General features: G+C 25.6%; 1 protein-coding gene across 1 annotated transcript; it reads right to left on the bottom strand.

The window, feature by feature from the left end:
• Positions 1-6,831: 6,831 nt before the first annotated feature.
• Positions 6,832-22,325, bottom strand: LOC114184723 (coumaroyl-CoA:anthocyanidin 3-O-glucoside-6''-O-coumaroyltransferase 1-like). Its single transcript, XM_028072033.1, has 2 exons — positions 22,049-22,325; positions 6,832-7,742 (listed from the first exon to the last, which is right to left on the bottom strand). The coding sequence occupies exons 1-2, from the start codon at positions 22,323-22,325 to the stop codon at positions 6,970-6,972; spliced, it is 1,050 nt and encodes a 349-aa protein (XP_027927834.1). The 3' UTR covers positions 6,832-6,969.
• Between the last annotated feature and the right edge of the window lie 939 nt (positions 22,326-23,264).

Below are 23,264 nucleotides of genomic sequence, written 5' to 3'. Positions count from 1 at the left end.
TTTTTTTTTTTTCTTGATATTTTCTTTTACGGACTCTAACTTTTTTTAATTGCTTAAAAACATTATATTTGTACACGTTAGGTTACACTATAATCTTTTAATGACGAAAACACACTTGTCTTTGTTATAAAATAAATATAATTAGCTTCGATTTTGACATGTAAAATTCTTGAATAAATGTTTTGCGCATTGGGGGTGTGGGACACATGGGAAGATACTATGGAATTTCCGGATGATGCAATGACTTGGTCCAAGTCATCTTATTTGTATGGTAGTGTGGAGTCTATTATGAATTTTCTTCGTCTCACACTATCTATTTTGATCTGCATTAAAATAATTATCATCTATAAAATAAAATATATGATGAAATTTCCACACCAAAATATGTAGAACAATATTTATTACAGATAGTTTTGTAATTGTATTAACAACTCGGTTAGGATCAACAGTTAAGTTATCATTTAATAATATTTGTTACCAGTTTAACAAGAAGTGGCCCAATCATAATTATTTACCTATTTTTATATTAATTTTTTATGATTATTCAAGAGTTTATGTAATAAAATTAGAGCCGTTAAAATAAGTTATTTAACTCGAGCTATTACGAGTTGTTTATATAATGGAATAACTCAACTTACTTAGTTTCAGAAAAATAAATATAATTGGAACTATAACAAATCTTCATATCACTCAATTTTTAAATTGCTAGAGTAGTCATATAAAAAATTCATCATATTTTATTAATATGACATAGCTTTATTTATATATATATATATATATATATATATATATATATATATATATATATATATATATATATATATATAAAAGTTTGACAAATCTAAATTATTAGAGATGGTAATATAGGGTAAACCATTTGCACTAGCAGATCTTTGTGCTAAATGAAGGGCTCTTTGACACCCCAAAATTTTTAAATGTATGTATAAATTAATATTTTTTTAATTTTAATATATTATCTATATTAGGTATCTTTAAAATTTTTGTACACTTACAAATAAATTTTTAGCATCCCAATATAGTGTTTTGTGATCTTGGCCATGCAAGCCAACCTACTAGCTAAGGGATGACAACAGAGCGGAACGAGAACGGGTTTCATTGTCCCATACTCATTCTTATAAAAAAAATCCATTCACATTCTCATACAAAAACTCAATTGGTATCAAACTTTTGTCTCATTGTCATCCTCATCTCCACCGGATAACAAGTATATTCTCGTACCCATATCCGTATCCGTTTTTTTACTATTTCAATATTAATTAATTAATTTATAAAATAATAAAAAATTATGATAAAGGAAATATAATATTATCAAATATTCAATATTAAGAGGAAGATTGTTTCTTTGATATCAACTCTTTAGAAAGAAATTATAATTGTATAAATTTTAAATTAGAATACCAACATAAAATTTAATGAGAACCAAAACATTTATTAAATTTGCAAACATTAATGGAATCTAGTTGATAAAATTTTAAAATAGTTTAAATATATATATATATATATATTTAAACTATTTTAAAATTTTATCAACTAGATTCCATTAATGTTTGCAAATTTAATAAATGTTTTGGTTCTCATTAAATTTTATGTATATATATATGTATAAATATATATATATATATATATATATATAAGGAAAAAATATTTAAATTAAAATATACTTTAAATATTTGTTTACTTCAACTTTTTAAATTCTAATTAATTTCTTTTTTAGACATAAATAAAAATTATAATACATCACTTGATCAAAATCACGCAAAGAACAAACATTAAACTAATAATAATAAAATTTTAACATAGACATTGTATATTTGGAATTTCAATATAGGTTGGATGGTGATAAAAAAAATTCATAGCAATTACGTTAAATTTTTATATTATAGTAAATAAAATTTATTTATACAATTATAGTGACAAAATTACAGTATGATTGATAATGAGTTAGAAAATAAAAAATAATTATATACAATATATCAAAGTGGTATTCTACATTATAAAAATAAACAACAAATAAAAATATTAAAAAATTATCAAATGTGTGTCTTAGAAACAATATGAGAGACTATTAAATGAAATCGAACAAAGAAAAACAAATGTATAATTTAAAGGTATGATAAGAGAAAAAATGCCAAAAAGATTTAAGAAAACTTTTCAAATATCAACATAGTTAATGGTTGAGAAATAACGAAAATTGTTTTAGCAAAACGAAAGAGTTCTTCAAATGAAAGAAAAAATAATAATAATAGAGGAAAAAATACATTTTTTATATTACCTGATAAATGAAAAGTTTATGCTATTAAACAATTAAATTGACAATGTTAAATATTTTCATGTGAAAGAAAAATATACAATAAATACAATTATTAAAAAAGAATAGAAATATTCAAATATGATACATAAAAGATATTTAATTAACAAATATCAACATAAATGTATAAAGGTTATAACAAGATAAAAAATATATTGGAGATGCAAATAAATTTCTTAACAAACCAAACAATTAGAAGAAATAAAAAATAGAAAGTTATGTGGTAATTAGAAATGACAAATAAACTCACTCTGTTAGTATTGTCCTGAACTCGTCCTCGTTTTAACAAGGAATCCCCGCATTGACTATGTCTGGGTATAGGTATGGAAAATATCAAACTTTTTCAATTGGGTATGGGAATGAGAATGTACATATCTCCCCCGTCCCTGTCTCCATACATGCCATAATAGTCGTCCCAGTTTAAATTATTAAAATACTCATTGTTTATTAAGTAACCTTAATTATATCCATATATATGTATATATATATATATATATATATATATATATATATATATATATGTATACACACACTTTATATTTTTTATTTTTTTTATTGTATGGTTTGTCATGAAATTCATTGGCATCTCCAATGTATTTCTCGTCTTATCCCAACTTGTATGTAATAATGTTCAAATGATATCAATTGAATATTTTTTATGTCTCATATTTAAATATTTTTACTCTTTTTTAATATTTTTATTTATTTTACGTTTTCTTTTCACATTAATTAGAATGTTTAACATTATCAATTTAAGTGTTCAATAACATAAACATTTCATTTATTAGATAATATAAAAATATTATTTTATTATTCTATTATTATTATTATTATTATTATTATTATTATGTTTCATTTGAAAAATTCTTTTATTTCGCTAAAAAAAATTTCATTATCTATCAATCATCAATTAAGTTGATATTTGAAAATTTTTCTTATATCTCTAACGTATTTTTTATCTTATCAAACCCATACTTATATAATTGTTTTCTTTTTTTTTTGCGATTTCATTCAATGGTCTCTCAAATTATTTCAAAGACACACATTTGATAAATTTTTTAATATTTTTATTTGTTGTTTATTTTTATAATATAGAATAATATTTTGATATTTTTTATATAATTATTTATATTTTCTAACTCATTATCATATATGTAATTTTATCACTATAATTGTATAAATAAATTTTATTTACTATAATATAATCATTTAATGTAATAGACATGAATCTTTTTTATCACCATCCAACATATTTTGAAGTTCAAAAGATGAAAGATCTATGTTTAAATAATTCATTATCATACGTGTAATTTTATCATTATAGTTGTATAAATAAATTTTATTTACTATAATATAATAATTTAATGTAATCGCGATGAATCTTTTTTATCACCATCCAACATATATTGAAGTTCAATAGATGAAAGTTATGTGTTAAAATTTTATTATTATTAGTTTAATGTTTGTTCTTTGTGTGATTCTAATCAAGTGATGTAATATAACTTTTATTAATATATACTAGCGTAAACATAGACGTTATTGCGCCTGTGTGTATGCATTTCATAATTGATGATATTGTAATGTTATTAAGTTAATAAACAAAATAAAAGTATAAAGTGAAATGTATGGAGAAAATATGAAAAAATAACTGTTGATGAATAGTAGGAGAAAAAAGAAGAAAGAGATAAGTAAATAGTTTTATAAAAACTCGTAAAGGTAACCGTTAATTTTTAAAAATTTAATAAATAATTAAATTGTAAAGGATAAAGTTGAAATTATGAAATGTGGACACAAAAGAGGGAATCCCCTTTATATATAGTTATAGATAAAAAAAGAAATTTTATTACAATTTTAAAATTGAAGTAAATAGATATTTAAAATAATTTCTAATTTTAATATTTATTTTCCTTCTATATTTTTTTAAAAATATTTTTAAATTTTATTAACTAGGTTTAATTAATGTTTGCAGATTTAATAAATATTTTAGTTCTCATGAAGTTTTATTTGATATTCTAATTTGAAATGTATATAACTATAATATAATTTATTTCTAAATATTTGATATTGGAGAAATAACACCCCTTTTAATATTAAATATTTAATAATATTATGCTTCCTCTACCATAATTTTTTATTATTTGATCAAAATTAATTAATTGATAATAAAAAAATAAGAGAACGAGTATAGGCATGGGTACAAGTATATCAATCCAACTAAATATTCCAATTAATTTTTTTTTTTACATTTTTTATGATAAAAAAACCTATTTAATTTAAACTTATATTTTCTTATAAATATTAAAAAATGTCACTTTTAAAATTTACAAATAATGTGACAAATATTTTTAATATGACAAGTGTCACTTTATTTTTATAATTTTATTATTTTTAAGAAATTATAAGTTTAAATAGAGATTTTTTTTAATAAAAATGTAAAAAAATTATTTTGAATATTTAGGTGAAGTGATTTTATGTATAAGTTATTAAAAAAAATATTTGAAAGTGTATATATAAGTTGTAATTAAGTTTAATTATTAATTTGGTCTCAAATTGACGATGAACCAAATTCCTCCAATTTAAAATTAAATGAACACTAAATTGAATCAAAATTATAAATATGTGACTAAATTAAAAATAAGTACGGGCACGTGGGAATAATGTAACATGTGGTTTTGCCACTGCCACGACCTTGATCTAACACATGACTGCTTATATTTTTGAAAAATAAAATTATAAAATAAAATAAAATTGAAAATCCCACCAATTGGCATGTAACATGGATATGACATTAACGTTAACTTAATAAAATGACTAAATTGAACATTTTTAAAAAAATAGAGGACTAAATGGAATATAAAAATAATAAATGAATCAAAATGAATCAAACTAATAAATTAGAGGACTATAACTAATTATGTCTTATATTTACAAAGAATCTTTGTTGAGTTAATTTGGTTCAAAAAAACATATTCAACACGTATTGAACCAAAATTTTTGAGAAACAATGTTGTGATTAAAAATACATATTTATGATTGTGATCTTTAATGTAGAATTTGTACAAATGGGCAAAAACATTGTTCCACGACGGTTGCCACGCAGACTTAGTAGAAAGGAACATGATGGATTTATAATTAAATACAATTACTATAAGTGCAATGTAATAAACAAACTAGGAGCTTTGAGTGTGGTTATTATGTGATGCAATGGATGTCAGCCATTATTCAAGGCAATTATGAAAGTGGTTGGGCTGAGGTAATATACTAACCTATTTCATGTACCAAATTTAACTTGAATTAATTTATATATGTATTGCTAATAATTTTTCTACCCTTTTGCAGAAATTCAATGACCCAAGTCCGATGGATTCAAGAGTAATAACTTATGTTCAACAAACTTAGGCGAAATACTTTCTATCTAGAGTTAGTGAAAGTTAGGTTTAGTGAAACTTAGAAGTTTAGACTTATTTTGTTATATGATAAGTTATTTGTAACTTTGTTAAAACTATCTAGATTGGAACTATGTTGGCATTGTTTGTTTGTATTGCAATTGTGTTGAATTTTTTTTGACTTCCAGGTTGGTGTTAAGAAATAAAACAATCCTGCCTTTTTAAAAAAAACAAAATTAACGATGGTTCTTATCAAGACTGTCGTTAATTTTGAAACTTTCACGACAATTAATACTAAGACCATTGTCGTTATTGAAGGGAGATCTCATCATGCTTCGAAGAAAAAGTCATTTCCACGACAGTTTTTGAAGCACCGTGGAATAATGTCACAATGACGATGATGTTTTTAGACCGTCGTTATTACGAGCTAATTTTAATAACGGTGTTAGCAACTACGATTTTTGAGTAATCTTCATAAACTTCCAATAGTCGTCGTTAATAGGAGTTGTTACAGTAGTGTGTGGATTAAACACAAGTTATTTCTTAATTTTAATCAAAAACTAATTTTTAAGCATGAATTCAAGTATATAAAAGATTTATTAATTACACACCGAATATGTGAATAAAATGAAAAAAAATATATCGTGTTATACTATAGGAAAAATAAAATCATAAACCATGATTTTTTTTTTTCTCTCGTATTGTCTTCACCATCACATGCACCAAAAACACATAAAACATTGAGGACATAAAGCATTTCGTCCTCCAATTATCTTCCAGGTATTTGACGTTGAAATGACTTACACCACATGCACCAAACCACATGTTATTAATATATAAATACAATAGAAACCATATGTTTGCCAAAGTAAGAAATATAGAAACTATATAATATAGTCTTGTTAAATGTTTCCATCATAGGTCAGGCGTTGAATTAAAGTTATAAAAGACGAGTTTAGGTATCTAAATACACCTACTTGGAACTTCGTTACCAAGATATCATAGAAAGATTATACCAATTCGTAATCTTAACTTTCGTGTTTTTGATTTTTATTAAATGTAAGACTTTTCTCATATTTTATCATTTAATATTATGTTTTTCTCCATGTTCGAGTCTCAGTCATGTTAGAGTAGCAGAAAAAAAAAGAAAATAAAAACAATAAAGGCGTTCTCCTAATATAAAGAACAATAAATGTAACTACTCACAGAAAAGAAATGAAAAAATATAGGCTTCTGTCCCCATGAATAGTTCACTCAGAATTTATTAATATTATGAAGTTCCTTTTTTAAGATGTTGCTGAACTTATTCATCTGAGTTCTTTCAAGAGCTAATCCAACCTCAATTCCTTCTTTTTCGTCTCTACAGTCAGAAAGAGACATAAATTTTGAAGATTCAACATGCGCCGCTTCACATTTCTTAGGCTTTCCCCAACCAAAATCAGTTTGGTACACACCCAATTTTGGCGAACTTGTAATAACCAACACAGATTTACCTAGTTTCTCCAACTCTTTAAAGTCTGACATCAAATTTTCAGCCTTTCTCAATGCACTCTTGAAATCTCTAATTTCCCTTTCAATAGTCTTTGCTGCAGTAACGATCCCATTTTCTCCCACTATCTCACTTCTCTTCATCGCCACCATGCAAGAAGTCAGACAATTCCCAAAGTACGTTGAAGTTAACGAAAATTCAGGACTATCACGTGAATCAACCAGAATCATCAAGTAGCACAGTTTATCAGAGTCTTGTTTGTTCTCCTCTGATCCAACTAAGCAAACCCAAATCAAGGAGCATGTTACAACAAAGGTTGATACGTGTAATGAGATGTGAGGAGAGTGAAGTCTGCGGTGGACTCTGCAACGATGAAGGGGAGAGAGTCGCCACGAAGGTAACGAATGTGAGAAAGATGAGGTTGTGTTGGAACGATGAGATTGGAGACAAAGGGGAAGAAGTGTTGGAGGGAGAGTGAAAGAGAGTGTTTGAGAATGGGAAGTGTTGTTTGGAGGAAGTGGTGTGTGGGGTGTGGGAACTCATAGAAGAAGATGCGTTGAACAGGGTTCTTACAACACAACCATGGAAGGTCGAAGAAAGTGAGGGGAAGGGTGGTTGAGGGAAGGGAGGGTGGTGGAGCAACTTGGCATTCTTCTAACACCTTCAATGCCTCATGATGGTTAATAAGGTTATCCATATATAACATGTAGATGGATAGAGAAACAAAGTAATAGCTGTTGGGTGTTGATGGGAAACAATGAACCTATCATTCATGGTTTTTATAGTTGAAACTCGAATGATAATTATAAATTTATGAACATGTCATGTGATTATAGAATAAAAAGAAAAATATACGGGAGATTGATATTTTACTTTTCTTACTTAATTAGAAATTTACACTTTATTACATTTTTTAGAAAACAATTACACCAAAACTTGTAGACAACTTTGAGATTATACAGCATGAAAAAAAATTCACGTTGAAAACCCCAAAAATTGTTTACAATTGGTTAAAAAATAAAATAAAATAAAGAATAAACGTGTAATTGAATAATGTAAAAATATTCAAACAATATTATTAAGATTGTTAAAAGATATGTGAAAGAAGACTAGGATGTTACATCCCTAATGGATATATCTATATCACTATTACGTGGAGTTGTATTATTTTCAGAACCAACAATTTATTATTTTACTCTTCGATCTCTCCTTCCACAAATATAAAAAATTAATCTTTTTAATTACTAAATTATTTTTAAAAATAATTGTGAAATGGTGTATCCAGTGTAAGAAAATAGTTTCCTATCCGAATGACATTGAATTGATATTCCCAAAAATGCTCAATCTTGCCATCCCCATTTCATGTAGTACTATTGTTAAAAACGATTGTGCACCATTTTGACTCACAACGCAAGCCCGGTCCAATCAAACGTATATCAGAAACAATGATTCTCTTCCCACTTCATGCCAGAGAATCTACAACGAGCTCAAGTGTCTTGAAGCGAGCTCCGAATGCTGGGTGTTGATAATAGACTTTACGGTTGTGGTTGATGATGACAAACCAAGATGAACCGTTACAAAATTTAATTTCGAAATAAATATTGACACGACCCTTAGTATGTACGAGGAGAAGGTAAGTGATTAGTGACCAGAATGATAATCACAAATTATTTGATAAGATTAAAATTGAGATTCGGTAAAACACAAAAAGAACAAAAAATAAATACCGTTCATTTTTTCCGATAAATTCATATATATCAATTGTATTATCAAATGTAATAGGATGAATTAGACACAAACTCATACATTTTAAATTAATTTTTAATAATTAATATTTAATATCTACTAATGCAAAATATTTATTTTTTATTATATGAATCTTTATTTTTTATATCCAATTAAAAAGTAAAAATAAGAAAGAAAATCGAAAAACTCTTAAGATCATAACATTTTTCAGTTGGTATTTATGGTTGGGCAGTGATGGTCAAGAATCTGCCACCGGCGATGGAGGAGAATGGCAGAATGGATGAAAGTGTTGTCCGGAGGGAGGGTCATAGCCCCCAATATTTTTGAATTTTTTTTAAAATTATATGTATATTTTTGATTTTTTTTTAAATTATATTTATATTTTTGAAATTATTTTAAATTATATATATCTTTTAAATTTTTATTTTTTTAAAATTATATGTAGTATATTTTAGAAATTAATGAAAATTAAATTGTGTGAATTTTTATTTTTATTTTTTATAAAACACAACCTTTAATCTTAACAAAGTTGGTCATCTAGTTTTTTTTTTAGTTTCAATTTTGGTTTAGATTTTTGAAAAAGTTGATGCAATTTGGTTATTTTTATTAAATTTTTTTGAAACGAATCAAAAGATTTTTCATCAAAATTAACATTTTGATTATATTAATTGCACAAACAAAACAAAACAAAACATCCTTATTAAGCGTTTCAATTCTCAAATTGAGACTAAAAAAAATTAGACAACCAACATGACATTTCTGGACAAATAAAGAAACAAAAAAAATAATTAAACCAAATATTTATTAATATATTTTTTATTTCTTCCTTTTTGTCTTTCTAATTTTTCATAAATTGTATTCATCTCTCATTTTCATATGTTTTTTTTTTGTTTTTGAAGAAAAATAAATTAAACACAAACTCATTTCTTTTTTCTGATTTCTTATTTATTTTCTTTCTTTCTTTAAAAATAAGTATAATTTTCTATCGTCTTACCTAATAATAAAACATTAGTTTAAGAGTTATTAACATGATTTTTTTATCTTACAAGTCTTTTGCAAATTTATTTTTTATGAATATATAAGAAAAAATTATATTCTAATATTATTTTGAAAAAAAAAATTTATATAGATGGAAAATAAAAAAAATAGATTTATTTATTTTTAAATGATTAAAGGGAAGCTATTTGTGAAGATGAAAACAGATACATTCCACTTTTTCATATATTTTGAAACACTATACTAATAATCTAATCTAATAATTCAATTGTTTAGTTTAAAGAATTATTTTTTGAAACATTATACTAATAATCTAATTTATTGATAAAAAAATTATATTATTTTGGCCTTCTAAAATTTTTGGTCAAGATTCGCCACTTCGAAATGTTTCAGAGTTGGAACAATAACGGTGATGAGATAGAGACGGTGGTTAGATGTTGGTGGTTTGTCCTACTTTATTTTTATAATTTGATTTAAAAGTATCATTGTCCTTTCATAATACCATTGTGCTTTCGGTTATTTATGTGCACCTAATTTTACTCGCTTTCCGTCATGTATTATTGGTTTAAATAATATTGAACTCTATTATTTAGGAGAGAATGTAATTATCAAAAAGCTAAAGTTAATGATACATTTATTTTTTTGAAAAAAATAAAGACTTTTTCCTTGTAAAGACTACTTTTAAATTTTATTGATATAAGCATACCATTAAGAAAATTATTTTCCAAACCAATTATTGTTTACCATTCAAGTACAATATCTTTTTACGAAAGACTAAATTTTCATCATATTTTTTCTTTAATTTGTATAAGTTATTTGCGGTTAAAATTCTATTTTTTTCATAAATAAATTCTTAGCGACATTTTTTTTATAGATTTGTATATTTATTTATAATAAATTATTTTATTAAAAAAATATAATTTTTTATAAATTTATGTCAATATTAATTTAAAACATATGTTTAATTTAATATATATAAATTCATTGAGAGTGAAAATTTTAAAAATTAATTATAATAAATAAGATAATTTAAATATATTGTAATTATAGTAATAAAAAAATTATCATAATAAAATATTATAATTATGATTTCTTTTTTGTAAAATTAATTTTGATAAATATATATTTTTATGGTTAAAATAATTTATATAATATTTTTTTATGTCTAATAAGTTAGGAAAATAAAATAAAATAAAATAAAAATTAATTTTTAAATATTAAATTAAATATATTTTGTAAATTTATATTCACAGAAATGTATAAAGAATTAGAAATTTTTAATGAAATAATTTATTATAAATATTATAAATAAATATAAAAATAAAAATAAAAATAGAAATAAAAATATTACTAAGAATAAAAAATAGAATTCCAGCAACAAATGACATGCAAAAATAGAAAAAAAAACATGACAATAATTTAGTTTTCGCTAAAAGTAGTAATAGAGTCTAGGAAAAAAAATCTAATGATTTTCTCATCCCAATAAAGTTAAAAAGTAGTTAGGAAAAAATAAAAAGTAAATGGCTTAAATACTTTTTTGGTCCTCATTTTCGTAGTGTTTAGTGCGGATGGTCCTCATTTGACATAATGTTTAAAATGGTCATCATTTTCACAGAATGTTTAAAATGATCCTCATTCTCGCAATTCGTGTTTTATTTGGCCATTTTCTGTAACGTCGTTTAAATCATTAACGGAACATTGTACAGGTGGCATGATTTGTATTAGGGTGTGTTACGTGTACTGTACATATGGTTAATTAACGTTAATTTTTTCAATTTAGGGGAAATTTTGCAATTAGGGAAATTTCTTCATCTTCGTCTTTCTTGAGCTCGAATTTGCAGAGGAAACAGCTAATACTTGTTATTTCATCATTGGATTGCAGTTGCGCTCTTCATTTCAATTTTCCAGTTAATCATCATCAACGAGGTAAGTGGGTTTAAGGTGTTCTGGGTTGTATTTGTTCGTGGGTTAGGGTTTTCGTAATTCTATTTTGGGGTTTGTTTGTCTTTCGATTGTTGTAATGTTTTGCTGCATGGTTTCTAAATTACTTTCATGATGTTGTGTAGTTTGTGTCTGTAGGTGGGGTTCAGTGGGTTATCATTTTAGTTGGTTTGTTTGTCGGTTGTCGGTGTTGGTGTAATGGTCCCCATTATTTTATTTGTAATTGATTGTTTTTTAAAAGGAAAATATGGAGGTGAGTTGTTGAGTGCTGTGGGTAGAGATGCTAATGATTAGTTACTACCCTTAGTGTATGTTGTTGTGGAAGTTGAAAACAAAAAATCTTGGACATGGTTCTTGGAATTGCTTATTGGTGATCTTGGAGGTATTGACGTGTGTGGGACAATGACCTTTATGTCTGACCAACAAAAAGTATGTTTAATATATGTTCAATTTATTAATTTTTGTTTAATGTTGGAAGTACTAATAATCTTATCATTGCACATGAATTAGTGCCTGTCATTCAGGACCTATTGTCCATTGTTGAGCACAGGTTTTGCATGAGGCATTTGTATGCAAATTTCAGAAAAAGATTCTCTGACCAAAAATGAAAGATACTCATGTGGAAGGTTACTAGTAGAGATGGCAAATAAACCCGTCCCCGTGGGTATTGACCGAACCCGTCCCCGTTTTGACGGGGAATCCCCGCATTGACTGGGTATGGGTATGGGTATGAGGAATCCCCGACTTTTTCAGTTGGGTATGGGGATGGGTATGGGGATGTACATATACCCGCCATAATACCCGTCCCCGCCATATCTCCATTCTCGTTTAAATTATTAAAATATTCACAATTAATCAAGTAACCCCTATATATATATATATTTTTTTTTTTTTTTCTATTTTTTATTTCTTTTAATTATTTCATTTGTCATGAAACTCATTCTCATCTCCAATATATTTTTTATCTTATCATAACCTTTATGTAATTATGTTAAAATGATGTATGTTAATTAAAAAAAAATTATGCCTCACATTTGAATATTTATATTATTTTTTAATATTTTTATTTATTATAAATTTTTCTTTCACATGAGAATGTTTATACTCTCAATTTAAGATAATATAAAAAAAATTCTTTACTTATTATTATTATTAATTTTTGTTTAATTTGAAGAACTCTTTTGTTTCATTAAAATAATTTTCGTTATTTTTCAACCATTAATTATATGTTAATATTTGAAAAGTTTTCTTAATTCTCTAAGACATTTTTCGTCTTATCATACCTTAGTTATACATTTGATTTCCTTTGTGTGATTTTTTTCGATAGTCTCTCAAATTATTTCTAAAACACACATTTGTTAGTTTTTTAATATTTTTATTTATTTTTTTTATTTTCATCATGTAGAATAATATTTCGATATATTCTATCTAATTATTTTTTATTTTATAACTCATTATTAATCATAATGTAATTTTTTCACTTTAAATTCTGTTTGAAGTGGTTAAAATTATATATATATATATATATATATATATATATATATATATATATATATATATATATATATAAAATGATATTTAGGAATAGTATATGATAATTCACTACAAGAAAAACATGAAATGGTGACTGATTTAGTCAGTAACCCATATCAGTCACTATTTTTCGTCATTGGTGGTAGTAGTTGATTTATTGTCTGAATCAATGACTAAATTAGTGACCGATTCAATGATCGAATCTGTACTTGATTTAGTGACCAATTTAATTACTAATTTATATGTAATTTAATGACAAATTTTTTGGTCACTAATGATATTTCTATTTAATTTTAACCACTTCAAACATAATTTAATAATTAGTTCTGTAAGGTATTTTTCATTTTATCATACCTTAATTATACATTTGATTTCCTTTGTGCGATTTCTTTCGATAGTCTCTCAAATTATTTCTAAAACACACATTTGTTAGTCTTTTAATATTTTTATTTATTGTTTATTTTCATCATGTAGAATAATATTTCGATATATTCTATCTAATTATTTGTTATTTTATAACTCACTATTAATCATACTGTAATTTTTTCCACTTTAATTGTATAAATAACTTTTATTTACTACAATATAAAAATTTAATGTAATTGCTATGAATATTTTTTTGTCACTATCCAACATATATTGAAGTTCAAAAGATACAAAATCTATGTCAAAATTTTATTATTATGTTTATTATTTGTTCTTTGTGTCATTTTGATCAAGTGATGTATTATAACTTTTATTAGTGTATAAAAAAGAGATTCATTATAATTTAAAAAATTGAAGTAAACAAACATTTAAAATATATTTTAATTTGAATATTTGTTTTCCTTTTATTATTATGTTTATTATTTATTCTTTGTGTCATTTTGATCAAGTGATATATTATAACTTTTATTAGTGCATAAAAAAGATATTCATTAGAATTTAAAAAATTGAAGTAAACAAACATTTAAAATATATTTTAATTTAAATATTTGTTTTCCTTTTATATTTTTTTGAAATATTTTTTAATTTTATCAACTAAGTTCATCAATGTTGTAGTTTGCAAATTTAACAAATGTTTTGGTTCACATGAAATTTTATTTGGTATTCTAATATAAAATGTAAACAATTATAATTTATTTTAAGGTATTTGGCATCGAAGAAAATCCTCCTAATATTGAATATTTCATAATATTATGTTTTCTTTACCGTAATTTTTTTTCTTTTATAAAAATTAATATTGAAGTAGTTAGAACACGGGTACGGGTATGGGTACGAGATTATACCCGTTACCCGGTGGGGATGGGGCTGGGAAAAAAGTTTGATACCCGTTGGGTTTGGGTATGGGGATGGGGATGAATTTTTTATGCGGGGATGGGTATGGGATAGCGAAACCCGTCCCCGCCCCGCCCCGTTGCCATCCCTAGTTACTAGGAGCACACACCCAGCAGTTTGGGAAAGAGTGATGTTAACAATTAAAGAGTTAAATATTGCTGCTTACAGATACCTTTATTTGCTATACCTCCAAGGTATCTCTACTGTACAAATACCTGATGCAAACCCATAATCACCATGTTTGAGAAAATCAGAGTTTATTTAACGGAAAGGTGGGGCCACCAAGAGAAAAAAAGATTACAACTTTTGAAGGAAACATCTGCCCTAAGGTCCTTGACAGACTACAACTCAACCACCAAGGAATGAAGTGGAGAGTCAAGCAGCACCACTACCAACACCAGAAGAACCATCTCAGCAGTTTAGGATGAAATTACAGAGTACGAGGAGGCCATGATAGCAGCTACAAACGTCTTAGTTATTTGTTGTAATTTCTGATGTAGAATTCATTATTGATGTACTGCATTTTGACTTTCCTTAAACTTCGTTCAATTCCACTTTTGCCAAACATTGATGTAGTGCATTTTGATGAGGATGAATTAATGTTATGAATTTAACTTCTTCCAGACTTAGATCAATTTAATTTTTACCAAGCTTTATCACTTACTTCAATGTTCAGATTAAGATGTCATTTTGAACATGTTGGGACTAATATCAACATAATCAAACTAATTCATTTCTTCATTTAACAATAGTACAAAACAAATTGGACTTTAAAAGATTACACACAATAACAGTACAAATAATACAATAACACAAGTGAACCATATCACTAATTGCAGCCTCTTCTCAACAACCTTCAATGACTTCTCTAAATCATTAATTTGCCTCATTTGTGTCATGATGATGACATCCTTTTCATCAACACCACCATTTGAAAAAGTTGCAGTCCACATTATTGGAACCACCACTCTGTAAATCAATAAACCAAAAATTAAAACAAATTTATTATTAACACAAAAATAAAAACAGATTGTACCCAAAATTTTCTACCAATATTCTTTGGAGTTCTTGTCATCCTCAAAGCTGCTATCTCTCCGCAACTACAAATCGGGGTTAATCCATTTCTCGTTAAACCACCAACAGTGCACGAAGTGATACAACACGGTTGTCTCCAACGATTACAACCAGAGGTAAAGGAAGAAGATTGAAACCGTAACATACCTATATAATGGGATTGCAGGTAGAAGAAGATTGTAGCAACACCAACCAATTGGGAATGGAGGAACAAGATTGCCAAAACTCACCATCTGCCCAAACATTCCTTACCAAAATCCTAGCTCACTTTTTTATCCCCAAATATCTAATTACCACACATGTACAGTACACGTAACACACCCTAATACATAATACAAATTGTGCCACCTGTACAATGTTCCGTTAATGATTCAAACGACGTTACAGAAAAGGACCAAATAAAACACGAATTGCGAGAATGAGAATCATTTTAAACATTCGGTAAAAATGAGAATCATTTTAAACATTCTGTCAAAATGAGGACTATCCGCAACAAACACTACGAAAATGAGGACAAAAAGGTATTTAAGCCAAAGTAAATCTTCCACAATTTATGGCAAATTTTGTGATATGTTAGTAAATTTCTATAGACATTCAATAAAAGTAATTTTTTAATATTTTATGAGTCAGAATTTTCGTTTCCAGAAATTCTATCACAGTTAACATCATAAAATTAATTTGTCATAGATATTCATACTTTATCAAATATGATAATTAGATTTTTCAAATAAAAAATAGTTATAATTATAATAAATAAATATTTCACACCAATATATATGCTCGTTATGAAAATTGGCAACGTGAAATTGTAAAAGGATACCAAAATTTATATATGAAAAACTTTTGAATTTTAAAATTAAAAAAAATATTTAACCGTTTTAATTTTATAGATAAATATATTTTAGAAATAAATTGAACGGTAAATTCTTTAATATGTTTAACTTTTAGTTAAAAATAAATACTTTGTTTCGTTTCATCTAAATAGTACAGTCACCAAATAAATTAACTCAAGCAGAAGATATGACAAATAAACTCGTCCCCGTTTTGACAGAGAATTCTTGACTGGGGATGAGTATGGGTATGAAGAATTCTCGACTTTTTCAATTGGGTATGAAGATAGGTATGGGGATGTACATTACATATTCCCACCATAATACCCGTCTCCGCCATATCTTCATCCTCATTTAAATTATAAAAGTATTCACAATTAATTAAATAACTCATATATATATATATATATATGTGTGTGTGTTTATATATATATATATATATATATATATATATATAATTTCAAATTTTTATTTCTTTTAATTATTTGGTTTGTCATAAAACTCATTCGCATCTCCAATATATTTTTTATCTTATCATAACCTTTATGTAATTGTGTTAAATGATATATTTTTTATGTCTCACATTTGAATATTTCTATTATTTTTTAATATTTTTATTTATATATTTTCCTTTCAGATGAGAATGTTTAGTACTTTCAATTTAAGTGTTTAATAACAAAAACCTTTCATTTACTAGGTAATATAAAAAAAATTATTTACTTATTATTATTCATTCTTATTTTATTTGAAGAATTCTTTTGTTTCGCTAAAATAATTTTCGTTATTTCTCATCCATTGAGTATATTTGTTGATATTTGAAAAAAAAATTTAGATTTCTAAAATATTTTTCATCTTATCATACCCTTAATTATACATTTATTTTTCTTTGTACGATTTATTTCAAAAGTCTCTCAAATTGTTTCTAAGACACACATTTGTTAATTTTTTAATATTTTTATTTGTTGTTTATTTTCATCATGTAACATTTCGATATATTTATCTAATTATTTTTTATTTTCTAACTCTTATCAATCATACTGTAATTTTTTCATTATAATTATATAAATAACTTTTATTTTCTACAATATAAAAATTTAATGTAATTGTCATGAATATTTTTTTATCACCATCCAATATATATTGGAGTTCAAAAGATACAAGATCTATGTCAAAATTTTGTTATTATGTTTATTATTTGTTTTTTGCGTCATTTTGATCAAGTGATGTATTATAACTTTTATTAGCGTATAAAAACTATTCATTAAAGGTTAAAAAATTGAAATAAACAAACATATAAAATATATTTTAATTTGAATATTTGTTTTCCTTTTTTATATATATTTTTTAAATATTTTTTAATTTTATCAACTATGTTTCATTAATGTTTGCAAATTTAATAAATGTTTTGGTTCTCATTAGATTTTATATGGTATTCTAATCTAAAATGTAAATAATTATAATTTATTTCAAAATATTTAATATCGAAGCAACAATCATCCTCCTAATATTGAATATTTGATAATATTATGTTTCTCTAACTATAATTTTTTATTATTTTATAAAAACTAATCAAACTTAATATTGAAGTAGTAAAAAAATGAGTACAGGTATGAGTACAAGATTATACCCGTTATCCGATGGGGATGAGACAAAAGTTCGATACTCGTTAGATTTGGGTATAGGGATGGAGATGAAATTTTTCTACAAGAATATGTATGAGATAACGAAACTCGTCCACACTCCGTTCTGTTGCCATCCCTTACAGAATCCATACTAAAATTGATAAATAAAAGTAAAAGAAAATACACACAATCTTTTAAATACAAACTATATCGATCACTTTACAATTTTGGGTTAACTTAACCCATTTTTTACAAAAAATGGTTAGTTAACTAAAAATTTACAAAGATCAAATAAGTCGTATTGAGTTTTGACGACTCCTAAGGTAAAATCTTCATGCATGGGTCGATTTTTTAGAAATTTTTAAAAAGTTGAATTCGTTATCATGATATCTAACGACTTCTTTATATCTTTTTATACGTTAGTCATTTTCCATCATGGCAACTTCAATTTTGTGTTTTATTTTAAATACGAAAAAATGGTTAAGTATCATGTTGACTTTAACTCTTTTTAAATTTATAAAATTGTGCGAATGCGTGATAAATTTATCTTAGAAGTCGTCATGACTCAACATCATTTTTATAAAATTTTAGTTAAGTAACCTATTTTTTACAAAAATGAGTTAAATTAACCTATAACCGTAAAATAGCCGAATATATCTTATGATGTTTCTATTAAAAAACACAAATTTATGGTACTGATCTTTATTATAAAATTTGTTGATTAAACACACGAAATTATTAAAGTTGTGTCATAATTTTAATCAAAAATTATTTTTTAAGCATGTATTCAATTATATGAATATTTATTAATTACATACTAACTCTTTAATCAATTAAAGAAAATTATATTATATTGTATAAAAATAAATTAAATATGTTTTTAACTTTTAAATTTGGATGAGAAGTTTCAAATTAGTCTTTGTGTCAAATTTTAACATATCTCCGTTTCAAATTTTTAGAGTAAATAAATATAGTTTTTTAACTTAAGTTAAATTTCTTGAATTCATTAAATGATATTTTATGTTGATATTTGAACTGAAAATGTCAAAATGTTATTAAAAATTTAAACGTCATCTTAAAATACATTTAATTGATTAAAAAAATTTATTGAATTTAGGTTAAAAAATATTATATCAATTAATTTTTTAAATTTAAAATCAAAATATATTAAAATTTGAAATTCGGATTAATTTTAATTTCAAAATTTAATTTATAATTAAAATCATATTTTAAAAACAATCATGTATATTTTCTCTCTCTGTCTTTCTCTTAACCTATTCATCATCACATGCACCAAAAACACACAAAACATTGATGACTGAAATAATTTTGTCCTCCAATCATCTTATAGGCTTTTACGTTGAAATGACATACACCAAACCACATGTGACCTATTAATGCATAAACACAATAGGAACCACATGTTTGCCAAAGTAGTGTTATACAATAGTCTTAAAAGAAGAATAAAAAGTAGGTTAAATTATTCCTACGATCTTTGTATTTGTTAATTTGTATTTGTTAAGTAATGTTAAATTGATTTTTTAGTTTAGCTAAACGATGTTGATGTAAATGTTACGTGTTAATTTGTAATTTTTTTGAATTTTTATTTTTTTTGAATTTTTATTTTATTTTTTATACATGTCATTTCATAGTTGTATCATGTGTCAAAATGATTCAATTTGGTTTCTATATTTGTTTTTAGTTTCAATTTAATCTCAATTTTTGTAAAAATGGAGCAATATTGTCTCTCCTTAAATTGAGACTCAATATACTTTTTGTACAAATCTTATGGTGATATTTTTACTAAAATTAACATTTTTATTAAATATTTCTAGAAATATTTTTAAATTAACTTTAAATGCTATACGAAACTTTAAGCTTTAGTTTTGTTTTAAATTTGAAATTTAGTTCTTAAATTTATGCGTGACAGGTTATTTAATTTTTATCTTCGTTAAATTTGTATAATACGGTACACTTGATTCCTTTATATATGACGACAAAATGGTTAATTATTGAAATTAGGTTTGATGTTTAACTTTGTTTAATAATAAAACTAAAAACAAAAAGTTTGTTTAAAAATATTTATACAGATATTTAATAAAAATGTCAATTTTAGTAAGAATATCATCATAAGATTTATACAAAAAGTAAGTTGAGTCTCAATTTAAGGAGGAGCAATATTGCTTCATTTTACAAAAATTTGGACTAAATTGAAACTAAAAACAAATATAGGAACCAAATTGAATCATGTTGACATGTGACACAATTTTGAAGTGACATGTGTAAAAGAATTAAAAAAATCCAAAAAACCACAAATTGACACGTGACGTTGACTTTAACACCATTTGGTCAAAATTGACGACAATGACCAAATTGAATCTTTTTTTTAAAAAAGGACTAAATTGAGACAAAGAAAAATTAGAGGACCAATTTGACACTACTTGACAAATACAATGACCAAAAGATTAATTTAACCAAAAAAACTATTATTGAATCTAGTTTCGTTAAGACTATGTTTATTTGAGGCTATTTATTATTCACAGGAATGTTTAGGGTGATCGAAGTGTTCATTTGTAAGGATTGAGAGAAAAAAAAATGAATTGAGAGATTCTATATTTTTTCTATCCTTTCTTATATGTAAAGATTTGTGATTTATGTAAGATTACCGTAATGTCCTTCATTATATTTTTTATTTTCTTAATTCAAGTCTATTCACGTGCATGTTCTCTGAATTTATATAAATTAATGACGTAAATCATCACTAATAATATTGTATAATTATGATAGCAGTGTAAAAGTATGAGTTTCAAAATAATGTTTACAACAATAATTAATACCCAAATGTTAAATTGTTTACAAAAAAAAAACATCAATATGTAAATATACAGTATTTTATTATACTTTTATTAAAATAATTATTTTTTTCTAATTTATTCATTAAATATTTTTAAAAAATAAATATAACTCATCCAAATAGAATATTAGATTACTTTCAACATCAAGGAAAATTTGATAATCTTGTTTTTCTTTCCAGTAAACTTAATTTTTAACTCATCACATAAATCAAATCACTCACAAACTTTAAAAAAAACTTTATTTCTAAATCCACTTACTTTCACCTCCCAATCCTTTAAAGTAAATAACATAAACTTTACCTTCTAATTCACTCAAATTCACCTTCTCCTTTTCCCCAAATCAATCAAGAGGCATTGAATTAAAGTTATAAAAGATGATTTTAGTTATCTTAATAAGCCTGCTTCAATCTTCTTTGGTGTTTTTGAATTTTATCAAACGTAAGACTTTGATCTCGTATTTTAATTTTAATCTTTTTTTTCATGTACGAGTCACACTCATGTTAAGAGATTTCCCCTGATCCTAATAAATTAGGATTAAGACTAAGATTATTTCTTTATGTGACTTTCCCCTAATTCTCGTAGGTGACATTTTTTTAGGTCTTTTTGAATCATATCTCTCTTCTCTTTACTTACTTATAGAGAGGAAAGACCCTTCAGAAGGTGACAAAGATGTTTCTTTTCTATATTATTTACTTATAAAATTATGCTTTTAGTGATGAATGTTTTGATGAAGGAAAATATACTTTAACAAAGTAGCATAGAGAAAGAGAACTATACTTTTAAATAATTTTTTAAATGAATATATCTGTTTACTTTTAATTTGGAACATACATTTAAGGCCTCCAAATGAAACTACATATGTTGGTAAACTTATTCATATGAGTCCTTTCAAGAGCCATTCCAATCTTAATTCCTCCTTTTTGTCTCTACGGTCGGAAAGAGAAATCAACCTTGATGATTCAATGTGTGCTGCTTCACAATTTTTAGGCTTTCCCCAACCAAAATCAGTTTGGTACACACCCAATTTTTGTGAACCTACAATAGGCAACACAAATTTATGTATTTTCACTAACTCTCTAAAGTTTGTCATCAAAATTTCAGCCTTTCTCAAAGCATCACTCTTGAAATCTCTAATTTCCGTTTCAATAGCATTTGTCACAACAACAATCCCATTTTCTCCCATTATCTCACTCCTATTCATTGCCATCAGGCTTGAAGACAGACAACTCCTCCTCCGTTGTTGCGATTATGGTCATGCCAACTGCCTCATCTGGAGGGTGTATCCCTACAGTTGTTCATTTCAAGCTCTGCTCTTGTAGGATGATGGGACATAGTCACCCTTTCACCATGATGAGGTGAAGTGTGATCTCTTTCTACTCCATTTGTGTGGTGTATAGAAATTTTTCTAAAGAGAAATAATGTTGAAAGTTTACAAAGTAGACTCCTAAGAAAGAGAGGTAAGTCACGATGGATAAACTTAAGAACCTTGTCTTTTCTAGCCAGAATTTTCCTTTGACCCTTTACAAAATTTTCTTCATAGAAATTCATGTTTTTTTCTTTGATTTGATGAAATATCCTTAGTCATGACACTGATACTCCGACAAAAAATACCACTCGTACTTTTGAGTTTCTTCTCGTACCTTGTGCATAACATCCTCATGTATCGAAAATTTGGTCGTCGTCATGGTTGAGACCGATATGTAAGTTATCATCATTGTAAGTTTTATCAAAGCCTCGTCTCCGAGTTGGAGTATTAGGCTCTCAAGAGTCAAACTTTCATCCAAGCTTATGCTTGCCTTTAGATAATTCTCAAATGACCTTTCATCTGAGCTTGTACCTTTGAGATAGTTCTCGAATGACTTTCCATATGAGTTTATGCCTTTCAGATGGTTCTCAAATGACTTTCCATCCAAGCTTGTGCCTTTGAGATGATTTTCAAATGACTTTCATGTGTGGTATTATTAAGCTTGATGACCCTTCCATTGTTTGGAAAAGAGGCAAGTCGAGATCCGTCCTCGAGGGGCCAAATCCAACAACAAAAAACCCATATAAAATAGTATTTGAGCTTTTAAATAACAAAAAGTAATTTATTTTAAAAAGGTAACTGATTTAACCTTAAAATTCTACCATATCAATGATGACAAGT

This window comes from Vigna unguiculata, chromosome 5 (assembly GCF_004118075.2).
Source record: "Vigna unguiculata cultivar IT97K-499-35 chromosome 5, ASM411807v1, whole genome shotgun sequence".
NCBI classification, from domain to species: domain Eukaryota; kingdom Viridiplantae; phylum Streptophyta; class Magnoliopsida; order Fabales; family Fabaceae; genus Vigna; species Vigna unguiculata.
Note: the sequence above shows the minus strand (reverse complement) of the source record. Positions and strands in the feature narration are given on the sequence as shown.